Source organism: Phalacrocorax carbo, chromosome 2, assembly GCF_963921805.1.
Source record: "Phalacrocorax carbo chromosome 2, bPhaCar2.1, whole genome shotgun sequence".
NCBI classification, from domain to species: Eukaryota; Metazoa; Chordata; class Aves; order Suliformes; family Phalacrocoracidae; genus Phalacrocorax; species Phalacrocorax carbo.
In genome coordinates, this window is record NC_087514.1 from 64,364,832 (window position 1) to 64,391,088 (window position 26,257).

The following is a 26,257-nucleotide window of genomic DNA, read 5'->3' on the forward strand; positions in this document are numbered from 1 at the left end:
TGACTATAAATTGGAATATCTCCCTTTAGTTCAACAGAATTTTTTCAATTTGTGTCAAAATGATCAAAATCAGAACCTGACACAAGGTCTTTCTCTCATAATTTGTGCATACAACACCAGAGAAATAAAACTGTTTGGGTTTTTTTTTTGGTCCAACTCTTATCCCCAAAAACAACTTGGTTTTTGAGCAGAGGTTTTGTAATACAGTGTTGCTACTTGTTGGTACCAGGAACTTTGCAAATATATTGTACGAAGAAACATTTTGTTGTTGTTGTTTCTGATTAGACTTCAGTTGCCAAAGCTACAGACTTGCGGATTTGGGAGTCTAGGTAGCTTGAAAATTCTTGACAAGTATTTTCTTTGACTTCTTTGTGTGTGCCTCTGATGATACTGCAGAGGGTTGTATGTCGGCTTTGTTCCCTGTCTGATTTCCTTTGTGTCACCTAAGGAGCTTGCAATAGGGATGGCAGCCTGAGGAGAAAGGTGACATAGGTCTGACATTGGAGGTATCTGTTCTGCTGCTCTGGAGCAGACATCTGATGGGACGTAAGGAGCTCCTTCTCTCAAAACTGAGGAATCTTCCTTGGGTATGAGGTTATTGAGTGCAGTAGGCAGTTCCTCCGAAGACAAGTAAAAACATGGCAATGCATTTTCCCAGCTCTTTTTGGGCTACCTGGTTTCCATTCCCAGGTGAAAAACATGCTGAGCTTTGCAGGTGGACGTTGACTTGTAGGGATGCCTGCTCTTTTCCTTTGTTCACATCATCCTGATTTTAGACATTGCTGGTATCAATACAGTGTATTTTGGGGTACGGTGTTGAACAGATGTTTTTTGTCAGAGAATGGGTACCTTTGTGTTTTGGATGCAAAGGGTAAGTAACCTATCGGGGTAGATTTCTGAGTCGGTGGCTTATAGGCAGAGGTAATATATTACACCAGCTACTACAGATGGAGAAGTAGGCAAGCTTTCAGGCACACAAGCCTGTCTTCAAACCTGCTGCTGATAACAAGATAATTAAAATATACATCAAATGAAAACAAAGTTAGTCTCTGAATTTTGTACTTAAATGTTGTATGGAAGTGCAGAAATGTAAGGAGTGTGTCTTTTCATAGGGTCAAATAATATTTTATTATACATTTGTTATAAGTACTCAAAGGTCATTAGCTTTTTAATTACAGAGTTTTGGATGACACATAATCTAACTGACAGTGCTGAGAAAACTTCAGTTGATGCCCATGGTTTCATTTTGATTTTATCTTTAAATTATTTTTCGTCCTTGTAAATTATATTTCTAAGCTCAATGGTATCTGTTTCGATAGAGGAAATGCTTCACATGATATGTAAATTTCGTTTGAATAAATCACCTAGAAAGTGCAGAGGAAAAGTATGATATATTCTCTAAAATAAAATTGCAGTAGGAATTTTGCTTTGCAAAAGGAGGTGTTCATAGTGCTGGAATTGTCTAAACCATCAGAATTGCCAAGCATAAATAATTACATAATTTCACACTTTCCAGTGAAGTCAGACCCTGATTAAGGAGCTGACAGCCTGAGAGAGTCCGCTCTTCAACAGTGATGTCTGTATTCCCTAAATTCGTAGAGACTGCCTGTAGGAAAACAAGACCGAGCTTGAAACCTTCTACTTTGAATGAGAGCCCTTATTGACAAATGGAGAATATTCTTTTTCTTAAAAAGTTTTCATACTTTAAATGCACAGATATTTCAGCTTTTCTGCTTTCAGCTACCGTAGATTTTGCTGATACCAGGTCTTCTCGCTGTCTTGGTCCTCACTGTCTTTTAGTATGTTTGATATTCATATTTCTTTTTTATTCCTTCTTCCTTGCTGTGCTTTTTTTTCGTCCTTTCTTAAACAAATAGATAATATGGTAATATGAACTCTAATAGGAAAAAGGCATTGTTTAACGCAGTTGGGGTACTACTAATCCAGTCACCAAATGTAACCATAACACAGCATGCATTTTAATTATTAAATATAATGGAAACTTTGCATTTTAAATCCAGAGCTATAAACCACTTGTTTGAAAATGCACAGTTCAGCACTATGATTTTAGCTTGTAGTGAATTACAGGGCAGTGTTCTTTGATCAGTTATTACAAGTTGAAGATCAGTAGCATTTGGTGCTTGTGCTAATTTTGAGAATACATATAGGAGTCACTACAGGTCAAACTGAAGCTCAGTCCTGTATATTTTTAATGATTTAGTCAGCTGGCTGGATAAGGCAATCTAGAAATGTATAGATAATAGAGTCATGCCAGTCATTCCAGATAGGGGTAATTGAAAGGGACGTTTTCAAGACTAGTATGCCCCCAAATTCCAGTACTTTGTAAAATATGCTTTATTATTAAATGCAATGTTTTTGAGGTTTTTCTTTCAGATACTTGTTTGGACAGTTCTACAGAGCGCTCCCAATGCACTTTTGATGTCTTTCCACTAAGTAGCAGCTGAAGGGTAGAACAACTGCTATGTGTTTCCTTGTGTTCGGTCAATGCCTGGTTTTGTCATGAATTAATTTTTACCATAAATAAATATAAAGAATTCTAATACAAAATCTTAGTGTCTATGCACTTTTTAACATACAAAATAAAAATACTCTTAGAGTGAATGTGGATTTTACTGAATCATCATGAAAATTTACTAATCTCTGCCTGAGATATGCAGGCTTGAAGCTCTGCTCTGTTTTCAGAAGTAGGGGGTATCACGTTATTGAGCAGCTCCAATAGGTTTGGAGGAGGGGGCTTTGCTTAGGCGCCTGCTTCAGGATGCTGGGACCGCTGGCGTGCTGTAGGTGTAAGAACAAGGCTTTCCAGATTTGTGAGAGGTAAACAGTGTGGTAGTAGCTCAGCAGAGCCAACGTTTTCTTCATTTTGCCCAGGTTGCTAGGCCCAACAACGCTCCTTTTCTGGGTTCAGGACTTGTGCTCGCTGTCTTTCTCCGCTAGCTGAGGAGACTGTCCCCGGTGGGTTGAGCAGGAGCTGTTTTTTTTTCCTTCTCTCGGTGTATTGTCTGTGAGGTACCAGTACCTGACTCAGGACTCAGATCTCACTTTCTGTTCCAGACGTTTTAAAGCTTAGCATTGAGCAGTTCACTAGTGCCTGACATCCCTGCTGGATACAGGCTTAAGTAATTTTGGACTATAGAATTTTTGGAATCGAGTGCAGATTTTTGTTTCATAGGGCCACCCGAACCCTTAGAGCATCCTTGTCACCTGGTTCAGTCTTACCTTTTCCTTCATCTTTTTCCTTCTGGTGATCTGGCATAAACTCCATGAACTGGTAACTGATTTTACAATTGCAGCCTTTCATGTTGAGTCTGGTTGCTTTAAGGATGTGTTTGTCGCAGAGCACCAAGTTCCTCATTCTTTTTCTTGCTCCTCACTATTCACCTCTGTTGCAAATCAAATGACGATATTAAAATAATTATGATATCAGTATATACTAGATCCTTAAAATTCTTACTTTGTAGTTCTTTTTGCTCATGTACCTTTTTTGAATGTGTGCAGGAGGGTATGCAGGTAATATCTTTCTACTGCTTTTTTTTGTTTATACATATTTCAGAAATATCCTCTGCTGTGTGTGCCAGATTAATTTAGTTCAGCAAAGGATCTTCATGTGAAAGCTGTTTTTTTAACCGTGACCATCTCCAAACCTGAATCACTGTAGAGAACCAATGAATTTGTAAACATTACTCATTTGTATTGCTGCGGGGAGGAGTTGCAAACCCTGTACCTTGGCCTAGTGGACTGTGGGTAAAGAATTGCCCAAAGAGAGCCTTTTCTGATGAATAAAGTTAGTTATGGACTAAATAAAGGCTACACTTGAACCCATGGACTTGGTTTCCTCTAAATGAAGTACAGCATCACCTGGGGTAGCCATGAGTGTCTCTGGACTTAAAGTCTTTGCCACCAGTGACTGCAGGCAGCTCCCTGCCGTGGCAGCAGCAGCAGGCAAGCTAGCTTGACCAGCTCACGAGCTGCACCGTGAGAACGACAGCAGGGTTTTGCTCCCTCGCTACTTTTTTCTGCTCCTTTCAGACCGTAAAATGGGGGCTCTGAAAATGAAGGTACATTTTGCTTTTGTGCTTTTTGTTGTGCTCTAGGGGAAAGCTGAGAATAAGATATTGGTAGCAGGGAATAGCCTAGATCGTAGCCTACCCCTTAAGGGCATAGGTTGCTTGTCTCTTGTTGCCTTATTTTATGCTTCATTTTGGAATCTACCTTCTTATGTACGAATTGTTTTCCATGCTGTATTAAATGAAGCCCTTTTTATATACTTTGGCTTCTGTGAACTTCTGATGGTTTTTGGCTGCCTTTATCTTTCTGTCGCAGTTTTCATTGCACTATATGTTGTCCAATCACCAGATCCTGATTTCTCAAGTCTTAGGTCTTTAATTGGGAGAAGCCCTTTTTTACATGTGATTTTGTTGGTTGTTCATTTTTAAGATGTGCTGGTTTGTTTTGCCTTGTGCTTTCTCCAGTGTATACCATTTCAGTGCTCCTTGCTGTTCTCACACATTTTCAGTGTCCCATTCCCAGCTGTACCGATGACTCTGGGAGATAGCAGTAGGACAGGGAGGTCTGCCATCCTGAACTGCCCAGGTCAGCAGCAGCTGGAGGTCAGTGCCTGGTGCCCATTGCCCAGGGGCTGCGGTGCAGCCTGCTGACCATCTCCCACCCGTTCCTTGGGTGGAAACTGGGTCTGAATTACAGTAGATGGTCCTTATTTACTGATTTAAGTGGCTAAGCACTGAAGTTCTTAGTCTGATTGCTTTTCTCCTTCTCTCACATCTGTTCTTGCCTTCCTTCTAGAACAGATTTTTTTTTTTTTTAAATTTGTAAAAGGAAAAGTATACCGACTTTAAGTATGAAGTGAATTTTTACAGCCGAGTTATAAATTAAAAAAACTAGGGGGTTTATAATAGAAATGCTTAGGGGGGAGAGGGGAGGGCATGCTATAATACATATGTAACCTTTTTTCCCTCTCTTTAGTGAATAGACCGTTTAAACTAAATTAAGTAAAGGATATAAATTCTGTTGTTTCAGTTTTTAATATTTCATGGCTGATTTTATAGATAAAAATTACATTTAACAATAAATATGAAGAAGAATTTATACAGCCTGTTCTAGTTTGATATGGAACAGCAAATCGCATTTCTCTGTAGCTGTAAAGAAAATTCATTATAATGTCTTTGGTTGTAAGAGATGGCTTCATTGTGATTAGTTACACTGATAATAAAACAACCTTTTTACAAATGGCACAAGATACATGAGATCTCATGTGTCTGCCTTTTAATGGCATTGAATTTGTGCATTTGCTACCTTTATTCTGTAGTCCTTTTTTCATTTATAATTGGGCACTTTTAAAATCTACAGGTTATTAAAAATAGTCTAATGTAACTTTTTCTTTTGACGCATTCTGGAGAAAGTTATTAATGCAGCTAAGCATTCTTAATTGTTGGATTTTCAAAGGAAGAAAAACCTGATTTTAATTACAAAAATGTTTTTATGTCATTTTGTTCAATTCCAAAGAACAAGTTTTGGGGATAAAATAATGAAATCTGGATATCTGACATTACTTTCTGAATCCTTTTTAAGCACCTAAAGACATATCTTGACTTTCAAACGCCCTTTTCCCAGTGAGTTCAGTGGGATTTAGATGTCTGTAGGTATTCGAGTAATTTCAAATACAGGTACTGGCATTAGGACGCCTACTAAGCAGTTGAGAGTCCCAGTCTACGCATTTGGTGGGGGGATTTTGTGATGAATTCATTGCCATTAAAGGGGTATTTGTTTATTTTTTCCATTGTACATGCATTTAAGAATACTTACATCTCCTTAGCACGATAATGCAGAATGAGTTTGATGAGAAAAGTATAACAGTTGTATTAAGAATCTTTGCATATTTATATTGCTGTGATTTGTGCTGTTTAACAGGCATTTAACCAGTAAAATCTTCTGTATTGTTTAGTTTATAGAAATAATATTGATATTAGATTCTGGAAAAATGGTGCGTATGTGGCAAAATAATATTTTAAATTGTAAAAGGGAATTACATGGCTACTGTTACAAGTGAATTCCTCTCCTGCTTCACATAAAAAACAAAAGAATTTGGTGCTTTAGAATGAGGAAGGCTGCAGAACCGACAAAACAGGAGTTGCATTTGATTATCAAGTATTTATGGAATTTACTGGAAAGTGAAAATCTGAATCATAGTTCTTGGAAAAAATAGGATGCAGTGCTGGAGTCTTCTGGAAAATACAAGATGGAACAGCACACTTAATATTAGGCTTCACTGTAAAAGACACAAAACAGTGTTTTTGCTCCTGTTGTCTGTAAGCTTTAATTTTAGACTGTTGTCTCTTTTCTATTGAGAAGTCATATAGCACTTGTTAAAAGTGTTTTCCCGGGATGAATACCAGGAAAATGACTTTGTGACCGAAACACAGGACTAAATATTCTTTTTACTATCTGAGAGGAAAATGGGCTACGCCAGCACCCTTTGCTGCAGGAGGCAGCCCGTTTGGCTTGCAGTGCGCTTCCTGTGCCCACATTGCTCCATCAGAGGAATGGGCTGGGTCTGTGATTCGGGCTGCTCGGTCAGCTGAGAGTGCAGCGCTGAAATGCTGCCCTCTCTGCGGGGGGGAAACCTGACTTGGTGTCCTGGCTGCGCTCGGCCGTGATAAATCACACGCAGGTCGCCCATAAGGGTGAGCTTGTGGTCCCTTGGATCCTGGAGCGTTTGAGCTGAACGATAGCCTACTTAGTAATATGTCAATTTTTTCTCCCAGGAAAGCATTGGAGCAGGTATAATTTCTTACTCTAGCTCGGTCTCCGGGTACTTGCCGGTGGTTGCCACAGAGTGTGTTTTCTGTGTTCATTAAAACCTATTGATCTCAAGAAAGTTTGTGGGATTGATTTTAACTCGGTGCTTTTCAGGGAATTAGTAGTATTTTTAGCAATAACACTCTCCTAACTTGTTCCCGAGAGAGAGTGATGTATTGAGGAAATAGAGAGGCCACACGCACAAGTTGCAGCCTTGACCTAACTCCCGAGGTCCCCTTGCCCGGGGAAGCACCGCATGGTCCTGCTGCGGCCTCCTGCAATGCCGGGAGCCATGTCCGGGAAGGGTCAGCAGCCTGCTGGATTCCCTGCCCAGCAGGGGTGTGGGGAGCAGGAGGTAACGGACGGGGCCACCAAGTTGACCAGCACATGTCTTCCCAGTCTGCAGAGGAGGAGGGCTGAGGTGCCACCCTGATCACGCCAGCTGATGACCAGGGTAGCAGTGGCTCTTTGTGGCCACCAGGCTCTGGGGGGAGGAGGAGAGACTCCTCTTGCCTTGGGCTCTGTCGCTGATATTTCCTGGGGAGCTGTTTGATAGTGTGGGTGCCAACTGGAGATTTGAGTTTTTGGTTTACCACAAACTGAAGGAAATGTACTGTAGTCTTGTGCAGCTGTTACATGGTGTGCTTCAAAATAATGAGAAGATTTTGCACGCTAGATACACAAGTAACAGAAAACTGGTAAGCAAGGTGCAGTTCTTAGATTTAACAGAATGAAACTGCATAGTTTTTGTAGGTATTAGGGAAGGGTTCAGGTCCCCAGCGCAACTGTTCCTGGTGTCGCACTGCATGCACCATTCCTGCAGGAGAAATGAAAATTTTAATTGCCAGGTGAGTCCTTGTTCGGGGATGCGCTTGAACACATGTGCCTCACGTCAAGCTTAAAAGGAATCCTGCTGACACTGTGCACGTGCTTAGGCATATTGCTAGTGCTGGGAGACAGCTGAATTTCAGGGACTGATTTAGGTAGACGCCAGGTTTGATGCACTGAAACAAACAGACGTGGGGGGAAATGGTTGCTCTTGATAAGCAGTGGCATTTGAAACCTTCATGGCAGTTGTTCCCGAAGTATCAGTACTGTGAATGCTTTGGACAAGAAGTAAATGGGGGTTTTATAGGTGGTGGTTGTGTCAGCAAGGGGCTGTGCTTTCTCGTCCTCAGTTCCTTCCCTCCAATTCTAGCTGGCTGGGACCTGTCCTGGGGAGATGTGGTTTTGCTGTATCGGCCGTGGTCCAAGATGGATGCTGCTGAGGCATCGCCTGGTCCATCTCTGCCAGGTGTAGAGAGCCCTTTGCTATACCACTGCCTCCTCCCTCATCCACCTCTGCTCTCCATTGGCTGACCAAGAGCGTGTTTTGCTGGGGAGAAGCGGGAGCCGGATCAGCTTTCAGCCTCTCTTCTGTCATCTGCTGGAGTGAAGGCACCTTTTGTAGCTACATGACTTAGCTCTGGTGAAGGGCTTGGGGATGGGGAAGGGAAGAGGCTCCATGCTGTGCCATAGTAGGTCTTGGCTGGTGTCACAGGCACTGCAGAAGTCACAAATAATTTTTGTATCATCTCATACTACCAGAGCTTGGACTCACAATGCCACTGTCACACCTGTATGACTCCCATTGCTATCTTGTATTGGTTTCTATCTTGACACAGACAGTGATGGAAATTAGAATAAAATTCAGTGGTAACCCCCTGAACTGTTCAGAGTGCAGCAGCTTTAAAAAGGTGTTCAGCGACTGCAGCTGAAGCATGGGTTTGTTCACCCGAAAGCAAATAACAGTCACTATGGAGGAAGCCAAGCTTTGCACAGCTATGCATGGTTTAAGTCTCAGTGATGATCATATAAGGTTATCAGGGGAAAAAAATCCCCCTATGTGTTGTGGAGGAGATAGCAGCACTATTGTGACTGCTTGCTCGTATTATAAGAAACCATTAAAGAGAAAAGGTGTAATGTGACGTGCAGCCTTCCCCCTGCGCATTAAGGGTTTATCCCCTCTGTAGCTTGGAACTGTGTACAGCTATCACCTTTTTATACTAATTTCTAATGATGGATATGAATTTCTTTTTGTTAGAGATCCAGTGATACAAAGAAGTGAAGACTGCTGCTTCTTATGCTTTGCTGAAGTGTGCTGGAGGACTAAAGTGTTGTGGCAGGGATTTGGAGCAGCATCTATAGCACAGAGACCTTCCAAGTGCACCCCGGTGCGAGGCAGACCCCTGCTTCTACTGTGCTTCTGCCCCATCTCCCTCTGCCTTATTTAAGCAACCAAGCTGGAAAATAAAAACCGAAAAGAAAGCCTGGGTTTCATATGTCTTGTAGGATTGAGATTAAATACTTCCAGTGTGCTCACATCTATTTTATTGTTCAGAAAAAACAGGTTTTGTCTTTCTAGAATAAGCTAATAGTTCAGGTTTTTGAGTATGTCTTGTCTATGTGCATTAATACCAATGATACAAATGCATATGGATATGTAAACATCTAAGTTGCAGTAAGTATATATTCTAACTGATAATAGTATCGGCTGTCATTTCTGTAGATACGCTTGCCAAAGAAACACGTAACACATTTCTGTTCGATCTGCTTTTCTCAGATGAAAGGCAATTACTTCCTTGTGTGCAGTGGCCACCAGGTGTCATCAGAATGCTTTTATTTTTATTAATTTCTCCTTTTCTTTAGATGCATATGTACACTTCGTATTCTTCTCTGGAAACTTTGTTAACCAACCACAAAGATAACCCTAACTCATTATGTTACCTATTCAGCCAGAAACTCATCCAGTTCTTTTCAGCTGAACTACTTGAAAAAGCTACTGACAGGAGGAAAACAAGATGTACAATCACACTGAGAAGCATGTGCATATACACACAGAGATTATTACATGCATTCTTGGCCCTGGTCATTCAAAAGGCGGAGATAAATACAGTGCGCTAAACCATGTGGGCCTGGGTTACCTTAGTAGAATGTCATTAAAGAGCCACAGGCAAGGCAATTAAAATGATTACTCAGAAAATACTAGTATTTAAAGCATGTTGAATTTCTCTTTCCATCTTCTGCCATTCTTTATGCCTTTTCTACGTTTTTGGTGCCCTAACTTCACATTAAATGTGTTTTTTTTTTTTTTTTAATATTTATTTATTTAGCTCTGGATGTTTGGCATATTTGCAATAATTGCGGGTAAAACCTATCCAAACTGTTATCAGCCTACCTTTAAAATGGTATTGGTTAGGTTCTTTTTTTTATCTTCAGTGAGCCATTGCTCATTGAATAGCTGCGTAATAAATAACTGAAAAATGCTCAATATCTTATTTTTAATTTTGTTTGGTATATGAAAAATGAACACCATTTCAATGCAAAAATGCATTTTTTTCCTTCCCCCCCCACTTCCTTGCAGTTTTTTCTAGTTCCTACTTCCTTTCTGCATCTTGGTTCAACATTAAAAAAAAAAAAAAGAGTGTTCTGGGATATCAGCTGGCAGAGAGCTGGCCATTTGTGTTGGCCTTTTCACCTGTGCTGCTGCTGCTACCTCCTTGAGCCTGCTCAGGCTGTGTTAGTAGAGAAATGTGTCCCAGGCTGTGATGGCGGAGGCTTCTCGTTGCTTGTCATGTGATACGGTATTATAAAATGGGCCAACAAAGCCATCTTTTTTTTTTTTTTGTCTTTTAAGTTTAATTTTGAGCAAACGTTGATGAAAATTTAGTAAATCTTGGCAAGTATTAAACACCAGCATAGCAATCTAGGAAATTCATACCCCTTATATTTCAAAGTAGAACAGGGCTTTTAGGACCAGGTTTCTAGGGCAAAAATTCCAAAAGCCAGTTTCCAAGTAACAGCAATTTCAACTTAGTGTTATCTTTTGCTGCCAAAGTGCAGGAAAAATTTAAGACTTCAAACATCATCTTTTTTTTCAGCTATCAGCATGTGATGGTGCCTGTGCCCTTCCTCTGTGAGTTCTAGTGCAGTCCGCTGTACGTAAGAGGGTCTTACAGCCTATGGTAGAAGAGAGATTCAAATTGCATTTACTTTTTGGTTTTCTCTAGTTTTAATTGGTCAAGTTGGTGAGAATTGCATCTGGCATGAAACCGTGTCATTTTGAGAGTTCCCACAAACTGCAGGACTCATTACTGTATGTGAAAAATGAACATTTATTTCCTGCAAGTTTCCTTCATGGACCTGATACACTCTCTGAAGTGTTTGGAGAATAAACAGTGCTTTTCATCCATAAATATCACAGTGCTATACGAATATGGTCTTGGATCCTCAGAAGTTTCTGTTGCATATTTTTATTGCTATTGTTATATATGCTTCACCCTAGAAATAGTAAAAATTCTTTGCATTTACAATTTAAAATACACAGACCATCTTAAATTTTCAAAAATTGAAAATCTGGGGGTTATTCAATACTTCTTAGGAGATGCTAGTGCATTTCCTCTTATTCTCTGTCTTGGACATGCCTACTGATTCCGACAGCATTTGAAATGAGTGTGTATCCCTGTCTTTCTTGTCTGACTCCCTCTTCAAAGCGGATATAATTGGTGGTCATTGCTGAATTTAACAACATCTGGCTGTTCCTGAAACAAGTGGATGATGGACTGGGGAGCTTTCCCTTTTTCTCTTAATTTTTTTTGTGTGTGTGTGAATTAAAGATTTTGTTCTTTATGTCGAATTCATGAGAACTTCCTTTATGTTGCCAATTTCCACCCCCACCAGAGTTACTTCCAGTGATTTGGAAGCAGAAGCAAGGACGTGAGTTGTAATGCAGGGTGTGTTTCCCTCTGATGCCATTACCGTTCTTTCTGATGCCTGTGAGAAAGTAAAGTTAATGGGTGCAAGATAACTTGCCGTTTTGAGTGATACTCAAGCGATGACTATCACTGGGCTTTTTAGTTTGTTACTTTAACTATTGTAGATACGTCAGTGTGAAAGTTTCAGTGTTTTTAGTCATTGAGAGCCTGTAGCTTGTTTGGAAGTCTCCTGTGGATGTTCTGGTTCCCTAGGAAAATGAGTGGCTTTACATGATGAACAGGCTCATGATGCAAAGCTCGTATTTTCCCTTGCAGCTCCAGAATGCCAGAACTTCTTGTTTGTAATGGTTAGCATCGAATACTCCTCAAAATAAAGGTAATCTTTGTTCCATTTGAACCAACAACCACATTGTCTACTGTATTACTGAGGAGACTATTCTCTTGGATTGGTCGCTCTGGAGGAAGTGACATAACTTTGTAAGGCCATAAAACAGACCTATGATTTGATTTAGGAAGGATGTTATGCCCTTGAAAATGAGATGTTTAGCTGACGCAAAGGCCGTGTGTTGAGATGAGTTGTTCACATTCAGTTCTGTGCAAGCTATTTAAGGGGCTCATTAAAATGATCTTGCTTCATTGTATCCATGATTTCATTGAAAGAATTAATTGTCTGAAAAAAGGGAATTTTTACTGGGGAAAAAAAAGAAACTCTATTCTCCATATGCTGCATCCTTTACAAACACTGCAGATTGGGCATTGAATACTTAGAGATGATAATACGCTGACTGAGAAGTGCTTTGGGAATTCTAATGCCAGGATTATCATAAGAAATAAAAACCAGAATGGAATTTAGTTCTTGTCTTTGGGTTCTTCTGTACAATCCATACCCCTTCCCTTAAAGAGCTGGCAGATGACCAAAATGAGAGTAAATAAAAATGTATTGAGCATCAAGTTAAGGAACTTTGCAGTTCATTACAGGTTTATGGATCATCACTAAATTTCTTGTCCTTCTGATCTTAAGATTACTATCCAAATTTTGTCTGAGGATTAGGGCAATGCAAGTCTTATGTTAAAAGTCTTCGCTGCACTGCTTCCACCCTTCCGCATAGGGGAATGATATACTATTTTTTGGACTAGAGGAAGAAAAACAGAGAAGACACTCAACCAAAATGTTCTCTATTTCCATCAAAGAAAAGATCTTCTGTCTGCAAATGACTAATGCTTTTGTATAGAACTGTAGCAGATACTATATCAATAAACAAAAAAGCATTGTAGGAAGAATACAAAAATCTGTTTTGTTATCTGGTAAAAAATGGTGGTGGCAGCTCAAGAAGTGGTATTTTTCTCTTTTTTTTTTTGTATTTGTTCTTTGTAGGTAGGGAGAGGGTGCTGAATTGTGACTGTGGGATGTCTTTTTAATTGGATTAAATATTGAAACAAAGGCTCTGCAATTCTGGCCATTTGGATATCCCAATGCATGAAGGAGGAGAATCTTTAGCTATATTGGTTTCTGTGACACAGCCAAAGTATTGTGCATTATGCACTTGTAATTCAAAAATGTGTGTCTCCTCATATATTTTGTAAAGGTTTGGATATCTGGCCTATGCAGATGTAGCATATGTAACATAAACATTTTTCTTTTGAAGATCTTAAAAACATGTTTCACTTCTTTTGGATACACAGAAAATAATTGAAGAAAAGCTTTTTCTATGCACAAACGGTGAGGCCACAACAGGTTTCCTTCCAAAACTTAGGAAGAGCAGTGTGCTGCAAGAACCTTAAAATGTGTTAGGTAATGTATGACTGTCTCCAAGCAGAAGAATTTGTTAACCTGAAGCTAATGTGGCAAATTAATTTTTGGTCATATCCTTTAAGAATCTGTTCAGCTATACTTGATTTATATGAACATTAACAAAAGATTTATGTTACAAAAAGTCAACCCACTTTTGAGTTAGAACAGCTTCATTTTGAACATCAAATATGATGTTAAGAGAGAGCTGTTTGACAGAACCGGGTTTTCAGCTACAGAAATACTGAAGATTTGGCTGCTGTCTGCTTAGCTTGGGCTCGGTGCTCTGCTCTGGTGGTCTACTGTGCTGTACCTGGCGATACCATCGGTGCGGTCTCGGAGCCTATATGAGTCCTTTCTGGTTTATTTATGCAATACATTAAGTGGTTACCTATTGTTGTGCTTTAGATACCTGTTACTTGTAAAAACATAACCTGAATCTTTAAAAGGTGAAGGTAGAAGAAACACAAGAGCTTGCATCTTGCATCTTTTTAGTCTTGTTGATCCATTAATAATGTAGTTCAAGAGCTGTTCTTCCCCGCTGCTGCTGCTGTATGAGTTTGCCAGCATTACACTGATATCAAAAGGCTTACTCAGTCACACTGATAAGTAGGAGTTAGATTTAAGCATGTGCTTAAGCTGCTGTGGCAGCAGAGGGTTACTTGGCACATCTAGAATATGGTTTTGATTACCAGTTGATTTAACCAAATTCCAGATCCTGATTGTTTGCTTTTGATGATGATCCCTGTGCCAGACCAAGGTTAATTTTGCAAAAACAAACGCATTTAACTTAATGTATCATGTCGTCACGGGGACTGTACAGACTCGGAGTGCTGCTGATGCCTTCTCTGGTGCATCGGTTTCTGTATTAATACCAACTGTAGGCTAGCCCTTAATTAGCGTAGTGGCTTTGAGGACAGCAGAGGTGAATTGGCTTCTGCAGACTGAGGATTAGGATCACCCAGGTTTGTGACCAGTTTGTTGCTTTGACATTGTCCTCCTGTGCTGTGGCAAATCTGAGAAGGAGTTTTCAGGAGAGAAGCTTACAGCAGGGGAAGCCCTATGGGCTCCTTTTGCCTAGAGGAGGCTTATGGTATGCTGAATATATCCTTCAAGTAGTGATAGTCATTGGTGGAATAGATCTGTGCAGGAAGCTAAGAGGTCTGCCCACAGCTCCCTTTGGGTGTGAGGCCCTACTCTCCCATCAAGAAAGCTGAGGCCTATGCTACTGAAATTGTGTTAGAGACACAGCTCTGTTAGCTGAGCGAAGATCGTAGTGGGAAGAAACAGAGACATGGTTCAGTGTTGTGATCTAGCTCTTCTCTGAGATGTGGAGAACCGACCACAGCTCAACAAATCTCTGACTATGGTCCCAGCAAAAAGTAGTGACAGTAGCCATTGTGAGTCCACCTCAGAAGATGTGCTCCTTTCCTAAAGGCAACTTTGAGAGAAGTAAAAGATATTGAAGGCAATTTAATTCCTTAGATTAATTAATATAGGGGTAATTTTAGAGAAACTGCCTCATAGTTGTTTTCCTTTATAGAGAATTCTTTCTGGATTATGGTTTCATGTGGGTGCATACTCCCATGTAGCCATATTTTGACAGTTTACATGGAGGTGGGACAGACACAAATTTAACTCTAGGAATGGTGTGCAGGGGGAGATTATTTTCGTAAAAACTCAGATGTGAGGTAGAGATGAAACTGGTAAAGGTGTATCATTAATTGTTGTTACACCTAACTGGTGCTCGTTGCTACACCTAACTTGTGTGCAGCCAAGGAGCTATTGCCTTGCTAATACTTGTTATTAGTTGTGGGATAGATGTGAGGCTTTTGACTTCATTCAGAGTACTGCTTGTAAATGAAGTGGAGTGCATCCCCTGTCTGTGTGCTGGAAGTTTATCATGTAATGAAGGGAGAGATAAGTGTCTCCATTTACTGTTGACTTTGAGAACTGAAGAATTAGGCAAGAAGTCTGGGGGGTAATGCTCCTTTGTATATTTGTATTACATATGTGACTTTTAATTTCATACTGAAATTATTGGCAGCACATATGAGATATGTTTTGCATTTTTCACTTGGTTAGGAACTAGTTTGTAGTTGTGGCTGTAAACAGTTTATGAAGATAAAACAAGGGAAATACATAACTTTCCTAAGCAATTGAAAAAAATCCTTAATTGATGGAATAAAGTTGAGCTGAAGACAAGGTTGGATGCCAGAACTGGGATTGTGGTCTGGGATTTTTGGCAGAGACAGAGCAGGATTGACTTCTGTTGGAGAGTTAGTGAACAAATGCTGAGAAATAAGGCTAAGCCTGCACATACTGCATGCAAATAATCAGCCATCTTATTCTGATAGGTGCGGGTGGCTAGTGCAGATGAGCCAAATCTACACTGGTGTGGCAGAAGAGGCATGTTCTGAGACTACTGATACCTGCCTGTGACAGCTGGGAAGCATCCACCTCCCGTGATTACTGTATCTCTGGCTGAAAGTGGCTTGTGATTTCTGTCAGATGTTGATCTGGGTGTGACAGTGCTTTAAGGTTTAAATCAAATTATAGGATGGCTTTAAGTAGGCATGAAGAGTGTCAGAAGAGGACATGGCATAGAGCCACCAGTCCCCAACTTATTAATATGTCTTGAATGTATGGATTTTTGTTGATGGAGAAACTCCTAATTACCCCTGTACAACCTTTGATAGTGGAAATTTCCAGCGTGAGTGTTAGTTTACTGCTGGACAGGTTCTCTGATAAATCAGATGGTCTGAGAGGAAAGTATCCTATAAAGAAGGTGGAGAATTGGTTTGAGGCTGCAAATTGTCCTGTACAGCAAAGAAAAAATGGCTGTTCTTCTGCAGGCCATGCAAAGGAAAAGTGGTCAGTTCTCAGTGGCGGGCTGGGAACCTGCTGTGGAGGTGTAGCGAGGCAAAGGACCCACGGCTGCTGCATGCAAACAGTTAAGCACGGACTTGTGGCAGTCATCACTGAAGTAATTTCTTCATATTTCCCAAGTTATATAATTAAAGCTGTACTGTAGTTAAACAACATAATTTTAATCAGATTTTTTTCTGTACCCCAAACAGTGCTCATAAACCTTTTCAGGGTAAGTTTGTACTTCAAAGGCTTCATCCTGCTATTAATTGCTGTAGCATTTTTGAACATACTTGACAATATGCTGACTTACACTAGCTGAGAATATAGACCTGATTATTTTACTTCTGACTAACTGTGATGTTTTCTATCATGGTTTAGTGAACAAAGAAAAATAATAGTGTGTAAGAAACAGAAAAACACAATTAGAGAAACAATATCTGGAACCTCCAAAGGGCTGTTGTGATCTAGAGGTGATTGTTCTCTCGTTATTTAGGTGTAGCTAGCTCCATGTAAGTTTGGACAGTACTTTAGCTCAATGAGAGACCTACAGTTGAAAACCTGTTCAATGTATACAACTACTGTGCACTCAATTCCTTATAGGCCTTCCATAAATTATTATTAAGCATAAAAGCATTTTTTAACTTCCATATGTGATGTCCAACAGATTTGAGTATATTTCCTCAGTTAAATACTTTCTTACTTACCTCAAAAGTAAGCGTGTTTTTTTTTTTTTTTTAGCATGTACTTGAATAGGTTTTTGTAGCCTGCATTGTCTGTATCAACATTGCAATTACTTAATCTTGTCAGGAAGTACTTACAATTGTGGTCATGGCCTCATTCAGTGGGTAGCTGAACAAAAAACTGGATACTTGGATCTGCAGCAAATTGATGTTTAAATCATAGTGTAAAGCACATAGATAAACATTTAGTATTTAATCATCTGTTAAAATGAAATGCATTTTCAATTCTCAATCGCTTCATATCAAAATGAAAAGGTAATAAATGTCAAGATTTGATTTCCCACCCCCATCCCTCTTATAAACTGTGTTGGTAGCATCAGTTTTCCAGTGGTGACATCTTTTTGGGAGCAGAAAAGTCATGCTGGGCAGTTGAGCAAAAAGCCTTTGGTAACTGGATGTGGGTGGTTAGTGTTCATACTGAGGTTCAAAGATGCTGCCTTCTCTGCACTGCTATTTCATGATTTTTTTTTTTCTCTTCTGCTGCGCCCCCACTGGGAAATGAAGTTTTAGAGGGTATTTTAGGAATGATGGGGAACTATACTTGCGGCATATTCTTTTAGAACATGGCTCTATTTGTGTTTTCCCTCGTTAGCAGGTAATCTAAGCAGAGGAAGGAAAGAAAGCTTTATTCTTTCAGTGTTTAACATCTATGTTGGCTTTGTTTTGCTTGTCGTTGCAGTCATGGTCATTTCCTCCTTGGAGCTGTTAAATTTGGGAATGTGGATTTCTAGCTCAGGAAAAGTTGAACATCCCATGGCCAGTTCTCTGAAAGCTGTTAGTGTTCCATGCCCTAAAAATGCTTCCAGAAACAAAGGTTAGGCTTGTCTGCCCAAGTTTAAGCAATTAGTAAATTACTTGGTTACACAAAAACTATTGAAGCTAGTGCTCACTCATGTGGTGCTCATCACAGTGAGAGCTCTGTAACCAAGTGCCTAGAAGTTGGTTTGATTTTTAGATGTCATAAGTTTAGACACCGTGCTGAAAATGTAGCCTCGTATCTTTCATTGTGTCTGTCTTCCTGCCGTGATTTTAATTTGCTATATTGCTTTTTTTTTTGACTTGAGTCTTTTAACTTTTGTTTGTGCATAAATGACTAATAATAACTCTTTTGTTTTATAGGTACTAAGCCAAATGATCTCCAATTGATAATATCACTGTTAAGAATGGATGGGGAGGAAAATAAGAAGAGTGATGATGTTGATGAGAGTTTACAAACTGAGTTGACAGAAGAATCCCAGAGAAATACATCAGGAGAAAATGCTGGATGTGACTCTTCATCTCAGCAGAAAACAAGACTTACATCGGATGAAAATGTCTCAAGAAAAAGAAAGCAGAGTTCTTTAGAATACATGAAAGATAGTGAAAGCAAATTGCTCAAAGTTGTAGCTGGAGAGGCAAGTAGTGTAGTAGCTGGAGCTGTAAAGAAGGAAGGAGTCACCAGTCGTCTTGGTGATGACATATTTAATTCAAATTTCCTGTGCCTACATTGTGATTCCAAATGTGCTGATGGTGCCATATTGAAAATTCTCAAGGAAAATAAGCACTCAGAAGAGGTGCCAGCTGCTGTTCGTGATAATTTATCTTCTTCAGAAGAAATCAGTGTTGGCTATATCATTGGTAACATAGACAAAGATCTTAAAGGCAAAATGAGTAATCAGTGTTTACCTTCCTGCTCTGATATGGAAAAACATGAACGAGAAAGCCCCTCTAAAGAACTCAAAGAGCAAACGCGTCCTCACTGTAGTTGCACAGCTGAATGTAGTTCAACATTGCATGTGCATGTTAAGCAAGATCATGAGAAATCCAAGATATTTTGTTGTGAACTTTGTGGTTTTCAGAGTGCTGATGAAAATCTCCTGAATTCTCATTTACTTGGCAAGACACACCATCGACGCCAAAATCTTGCTGCACGGGGAGGATTTGTACAGATATTGACAAAAAAATTCTTGAAAAAACAACAGTCTATAGCAACCAAAGAGAGGAATGTCAGAGCAAAACCTGGGACCAGTAAATTAAAGGCAAGAACTGCTGATGCAAAAGAATTAAGTGTTTGCAGTGCACTGAAAGGCTCAAAAGTAAGCTTGTCTGAACAAAATGATGGCACTGAACTTGTTGAAATTATATCATCTTCGAATGTTGCCACTGAGAAAACAGATACTGTGACAGAGGAAACATTGCTTTCTTCCGGTGTAGAAAGAAATTGTGAAGTCAGTACTGACAAACTAGACATACCAGGACCCTCAGAAAATATCTTGCAGAAAGCGGAATGCCCTCCAACTACCAAAAAGCTAGTCAGCAGTTCAAACGTTACAAGGAGATTTGGTAGACTGGAACATAAAAGAAACGTTGTCTTGTTAAGGTCTTCATTTGGACAGAGTAGGTCTTTTAGATTAAAAAGGCAGGTTAAAAGAAGGTACAATTTGTTGGGTAATAGTAAGAGAGGCAAGTCTGAAACTCAGAGAGTACACATGAAGCATATTGGCAGCACACAGCTTAAACCTGGTGATTCAAGCCCTATGTCACATACAGATTTAGGAACAGATGCTAAAAGTAGTTGTAATACTACTTCAGAAATTCAAGATCTTACTGAAGACAAGCCAAATATCTTTTCTCCAAGCCCTACAGATACTAAAGATTCTGATGTTAAACTTACTGCTGATCATGGTGTTCTTCATACTTGCGTTCATTGCGGTCATGTTTTTCAGAACAGAAAAGCTTTGGAAATTCATGTTGCAAAGCTTCATGCAAAAAGGATCCAGTTTCATTGTCAGATGTGTTGTTATTCCTCTGGAGTCAGGGAAGACATGAAGCAACACTGTCAGGACAGTAAACACCAGATGGGTGGTTGTAGCTTTAATTGTCAACTCTGTTCATTTACCAGCTTGAATGTGATCAGCCTGCGAAGCCATATGAGTGAAGCACATAATATGTCCCATAGTTGTCCAACTTGCCTTCTTTTTTTCCAAAAGGAAGAAGAGCTGATAAATCATCAAAAAAATGAGAAACATGATGGTTCCTTATTTCAGCAAGCTACTCCATTGAGTAACAGTGATCGGACCTTACAAGTGGTAACATATGCTGACTCAGTATCAAACAATAGCCAAAATCTTGCAAAGGAGCTGGACATATCAATGAAAGCAAAAACTTCAGACTCTTCCTTTGTAAATCATAGAAATGAACTAAAGCATTCTGTTCTGAATAAAACCCAATTTCAATGTAAAAAGTGTTTTTATAAGACAAGATCTTCCACAGTTTTTACAAGGCACATAAAACTCCGACATGCACAGGAGCATCACTTCCTTTGCAAAGCGTGTAATCTCTACTCATTGAGTAAGGAAGGAATGGAGAAGCATATCAAAAGAAGCAAGCACCTTGAAAATGCCAGGAAAAACAACATTGGACTACGTTTTGAAGAATGTATTGAAAAGGTTTGTGTTGGTGTTGGTGGTATTAAAACAGTGGTGGATCCTTCAATTTCTGGAAGTGGGAATACAGGGTTAGATAAAGAAATTATACATGTTTCATCCTCTGCTGTGGAAAACATATCGAGAAATAAGGAACTAGTTCCGCTTGATCAAAGGATTGGTGAAAATGAATTGGTTTTAGCTAATGCACCCAAAAGAGAGAAACCCAAAGGCACTATTTCTAGGACATGTACCCATTGTGGTCTTTTGGCCTCCAGTGTTACAAATTTGACTGTTCATATCAGACGAAAGCACAGTCATCAGTACAGCTATTTATGTAAGGTTTGCAATTATTACACTGTAACCAAAGGAGATATGGAACGCCATTGTGCAACCAAAAAACATAAAAGTCGTGTTGAAATAGAAGGATCTGGAAAACAGAACTCGGAGATCATCGTTAGCCCTGAAGGAGGTAATTCTGAATCTATAAGCAAGAAGGCTAACAGCCCTATGACTGCCTTGTATGAACACGTTGAGGATGGTAGCCAGTCATCAGATTTGGAAAATTCTGTCTTAGACAATCAGGAAGTTGAGCAAAGAGATGCTGAGCTAAAAGTTGTAAATGCCAGTGGGCTGCCAGATCTGGAGGATACTAGCAATCCATTAAATATAAACCAGCGTATACTTCTGGAGCCAGCAAGGGTTACTCAGGATGGTGACCCATGCTTCCAGGGAAGGGCAATGGGTGCAAACAACAAGAAGTGCGTACACTGCAGCTTCATTGCTCATTCTTCGTCTTCTTTAGAGCTGCATGTGAAGCGAAAACATACAAAACAATTTGAATACTACTGCATGGCTTGTGACTACTATGCTGTTACTCGCAGAGAGATGATTAGGCACGCAGCAACAGAGAAACATAAAATTAGAAGAGAATCTCATGTTTATTCTTCTGCGGAGGAAGCAAACACAGCAAATATCACTAAAGGCAGCACTGCTTTGTCTCAAGAGGAGCACCACCACAGTGCAGGAGAGCTGAAAATCGTTTTAGGTGAAAAAAAATGTGCCAATGACACAGCAGAAGGTGATCATATGAGTAAAAACTTACCTGAGTGTATCGTCTTAGATGAAAATGCATCTCCAGGAGTGCCTAAAGGTGGCAGTTCTCAAAATGCAGTAGAAAGTGAACTTGAAGAGGAGTCTGAAAATGGAGGAGAAAACCTTTTTTATGAAGGGTTCCAGCAAACTCCTCAGAAAAACAGAGTTGTTACAGTTGACAAGGAAGTATCACTTAAAGAAACAGGTACTTGTGAATTGCAGAAAAGTAGGCATGGTCAGGAGCTGCTCAACTCAGATGGTGATTGCACTGCAGAATATCAAAACAGTTTAAACTGCACAAACTTGAATTCAGGAAAAGGTGAGGAAAGCTTGGAAGCAAATAGAGAAAACCCTGAAGTAAAGTGTAGAAACACAGACATTCTCAAAAAAAAATCACTGAAAAAAGATAACCCACTTATGCTAACTCTTCCAGAAACAAGTAGTGCAGTAGAGCAAACCAATTTTGCTGGAAACATTGGAGAAATGATACAAAATATACATAGTTTAGAGGGTGACAGAAGTTTCAAAGAGGATCCTACTGGGGCGGAGGAAGAAGCCCTTATGGAAGCACAACATGAAGCAGAAGTAACTATAAATAACAGTGTTTGGGAGGCAGATGGCTCAACAGCTGAGGGCATGCAAGAAAGTAGTAATGAGGCTTTAGGAACAGTTATCAGTGCTGATGATAAAGGAAAGGCAATGCATAATTTTGGCAAGTTTGATTCTTCTATAGTGAGGTTAAAGAGCCATCAAGATGGGGAGGCTGCTGACCATTCTGGTGAAGGACAGATGTCAGATGGAGTGAAAGTTAGTGAGCTCACAGTGAAAGCAGACCCTTTACCCACCAACGGTGGGAAAAAGAAGAAGTCAGAAGGAGTTTCCCTTGGGGAATCCACACGTATTCGCTGCGATGACTGCGGTTTTCTAGCAGATGGTTTGAGCGGACTAAATGTTCACATAGCCATGAAACATCCTTCAAAAGAAAAACATTTTCATTGTTTACTCTGTGGAAAATCGTTTTACACAGAGAGCAACCTTCACCAGCACTTGGCCAGCGCTGGGCACATGCGAAATGAGCAGGCAAGTGTGGAGGAGCTGCCCGAAGGAGGTGCTACCTTTAAGTGCGTGAAGTGCACGGAGCCCTTTGATTCAGAGCAGAGCTTGTTTCTCCACATCAAAGAGCAACATGAAGAGCTGTTGCGGGAAGTGAATAAGTACATCGTGGAAGACACTGAGCAAATAAACAGGGAGAGGGAAGAGAATCAAGGCAATATCTGCAAGTATTGTGGGAAGATGTGTAGAAGTAGCAATTCCATGGCCTTCCTAGCTCACATCCGTACCCATACAGGTATGGAAATTCTCTCTTTGCAAGTGGTCTCTTTCAAACAGAGCGAATTACAGCATTGGTCTTTTTCTGCTTCTTAATCTCTTTAACGTTTCTTATGAACTGGCTTTCATATTGCTGATGAGCCCCTGATGAAATTCAAAATTACCTAAAGGGGTATGAAAATACAGTGATCAAAGGGCAAAAAATGTAAGAACATTTTAAGCACAGTCACCCTTCTGCTTTTTGTTTCATATAGAGAGATTTCCTTCCCTTTAATCTAAATTGTAACCATTAATTGGTTCTTAAATTTATATAATGAAGCAGTGGTGGTTTGAGAGAACAATTAGCTCTTCTTTCTAACTTCCTCTTCCTTGCAGTTGTTTAATATCCAAATTGTTTATTTCATTTCAATTCAGTTACACTTTCAGCATTACATAATGCTTCACGATAGACATTTGATATTACATCTTTCCTAAACAAATACCAATAAGAAGCATCCAGAGGTTTTTGTAGAAATAAGTTATGTGAATTGGAATTGGTCAGCCTTTTTGGAAGGTGGTGTGTGAGGCTGATGTGATACACAGGGGTGTAGCATCTGATTTAGTTTCTGTGCTGATCACACTTCCAATTCATTTTTATGTTTAATTTTAAGTGGAAAATTTAAAAACATTTTTGTAGAAAAATGCATAAGCTGCAGTTCTAAATTTATGTAAAAATTCACTGCGATGTTTCTATAAACCTGCCATACATTCTTTATTTTAAATAGACAGCTTTTCTAAATCACTGAGCTCTGCTTAGACAAGTGGTGTCTCCATGGTTGAATTTATGAGTGGATTTGAATAATAAATTCACATTTCAATGAACATATTTTCATTAAAACTGTAAGGTTTATTTTACTGTACTTTTAAATAATGGCTTATTATGGAAGCTATAGTTTAAATTCATGCAGTATTTGAAACTTAGTGCATGGTTACAAGGGAGAGAACAAAAAGGTAAGGAAAAAAGATACATATAAGAATGATAATTCCTGGCATAATCCTAAAATAGTTTTTATGTAAAGGCGAGGGCATAACTGGACAACAAAGTTTAGAATTAATCTTGGAGAACGCAGACTATGTATTTCAAACCTTTCAAAGTATTTTACTATAACCACAGTGCTCATGTATGCCAACAACTCACACACTGAATACCTTCAGCATTACTTCTGTCCTGTCGATAACCTAGTTATCTGTATTGCTTCAGCTAATACCCACCTTTGAATGCAGTGTTAAGTCTTTAGAGGGACGGTCGTGTTCACATGGTCAGAACAGCTGTATAAGCCCTTAATATGCCCTCTTACGGCAGATAAAACTGAATAAAACTAAGGGGGAGGATGCTAATGGAGCTCTCTTTAGAATTCTTTATGCAACTGTCTGGTCAAGACATGTTGCTTATAATTGATGTGTCCATTACTTGAATTCTCTTGTAATTATAGTCAATAAGTCTTGTAAATGTGTTAAAGCTCACTAAAAGCATACAAATTCAAGAACAGAGTAAGGCTAATAATTTAAAATAATCAATGTAGGCATTTCAGCACTTAATTTCCCTTGTGTGTTGATAGCTGATCATTCTTAATCCATTAAGATTTATTTAGTCGTTTACAATGCAAAATAGGTTTGCACTGGTCACTTGTGCCATTTGAAAATGTCCACCAGGTTAAGTGCAGAATGTAGTCCATTAGTCTTCCTTGACTATATGTATTAATTGCATTTAAAATCAAGTTAATGTGGATGTGAAAGTGAGGTAACTATCAATATATGACAAAGCAACCCTACTTACATAAGTTACATCATTGATTGTAACATTTAGTAAAAGTTAGTGTACTTTTTAACATCTTCTGTGTAGGTCTTATCATGAAGTATATTTTTATTGTGCTTTTGGATGGCCCTAAATATGCAAAGCAGTAAAAGAATACATTTCATTTTGCAAGTCATTTTTCGGCGGTGCTTGTGGAGAGGGTATAGAAGGGTTACAGAATAGAGTTTTATCTGCCCTCTTTCTCACGGCACCTTTAACTGAAATGCTTTTCTGATGCTTTGTTTATTCACATCAATAGTAATGTGGAGACTTTTATTAATAGTTAATGGGAAGAAGGCTTTCTCTTCCAATCTATATTTTCATATTTGTGATTTCTTTTGTGTCTTATAGAACCTTTTCTTTCACTCTGTATCACAATGGGTGCAGTGAATAAGAAACAAATATATTTGGGTTTTCGGGACTGGTGGCAGAGGGGACTGACCTACTCCACCAACTGTAGATAAACTGACTTTAACGTTGGTGAGGCAAAGTACAGTATTTCTAGCTTCTCACCTGTACCAGAGTAACACCAGTTACACAATAGGAGCAGAGCTGCACATTTCCCCATTTATTGTTCTGATTATGTGCTTTTTAAAAAGATCTTTCTTCAGCATTTGGTTGTGCATATATATGTTCATATATGTATGTATGCGTAACCACATCCAACTCCTTGCCTTTTTTTTTAATTGAGTAATTGGTGATGGTTTGGGAGGGGGTGGGGGTGGAAGGGAAAGCAAAGTTGTAGAAAGATACAACTAATAATTTCCATTAATAGAGAAATAATGTTTCAAACTACCGTTAAACAATGTAGGAGATTTTCACATTGCAAATGAAAGGGAAGCTTTGCTAGAGAGGAGATAACAAGTAAGTCCATCACATGTTGACAAGTGAAAATGAGGAAGTGTAAAGAAAAATAAAAGGAGTAGTAGAGGTGGAGGACTTTTTAGTTTGCAATTGATGCAGGTCCCATAAACTTAATTAACATTCAACATCTGAGGAAAAATCACCTGCAACCACATCATCTTTGTTTCATTTCTCATCAGATTTCTCAGTTAATGGAAGGTTTGTTCAATGTAAGTGTGGTATCTTACTCCCCATGTCCTAAACGTAGGAGGAAATGGTACGATGATACTTCATGCATCTCTGCTCACTTTGCCTTGGGCCTGAGCTGGAGACACAGCTATGCCTGCAGGTGTAGGTGATGTTGCCTTTGGCTGGCTTGAAGCTGAGGCAGTGAATTTTTTAATATTTTTGAGTCTCTATTGTCTTAATGTAAAATAAAGACTATGAACTCCAGTCTTCACTATAAAACAGTAGCATGGCTTGTGTCTGTCTAACTTGAACTCTCAAGAGTAGTCTATTTTCAATTTGGTGTGTTTTGTGATTTGGTTTCCCCTTCTTCCCCCCCCCCCCCCCCCCACTTGTTAAAAGCCTTATTCTTTACTGCTACCATCAGAAAATATATACTTTGTTTCCATGCCATAATGTGTGGGTAAAGTAATTATTGGCTTTTTTTTTAAAATAATTTGATTGGAAAGATGCTATATTGAAAGTATCGTTCTCATTTTTCTGTGGACTAAAAGCCAAGTGTGAACCCAATACTA

At 39.3% G+C, this 26,257-nt stretch overlaps 1 protein-coding gene across 2 annotated transcripts in view; it reads left to right on the forward strand.

The window, feature by feature from the left end:
* The window catches only part of ZNF407 (zinc finger protein 407), a 350,660-nt gene that overhangs the window by 7,613 nt on the left and 316,790 nt on the right, over nucleotides 1–26,257 (forward strand). The window contains exons 1-2 of one of the 2 annotated variants that reach the window (XM_064443114.1): nucleotides 4,402–4,631; nucleotides 18,111–22,838. In XM_064443114.1, coding sequence (XP_064299184.1) covers nucleotides 18,155–22,838 — 4,684 coding nt within the window. In that variant the 5' untranslated portion in view covers nucleotides 4,402–4,631; nucleotides 18,111–18,154. Of the gene's footprint in view, nucleotides 1–4,401; nucleotides 4,632–18,110; nucleotides 22,839–26,257 lie in introns of those variants that run through there. The other variant, XM_064443113.1, reaches the window with a different exon arrangement.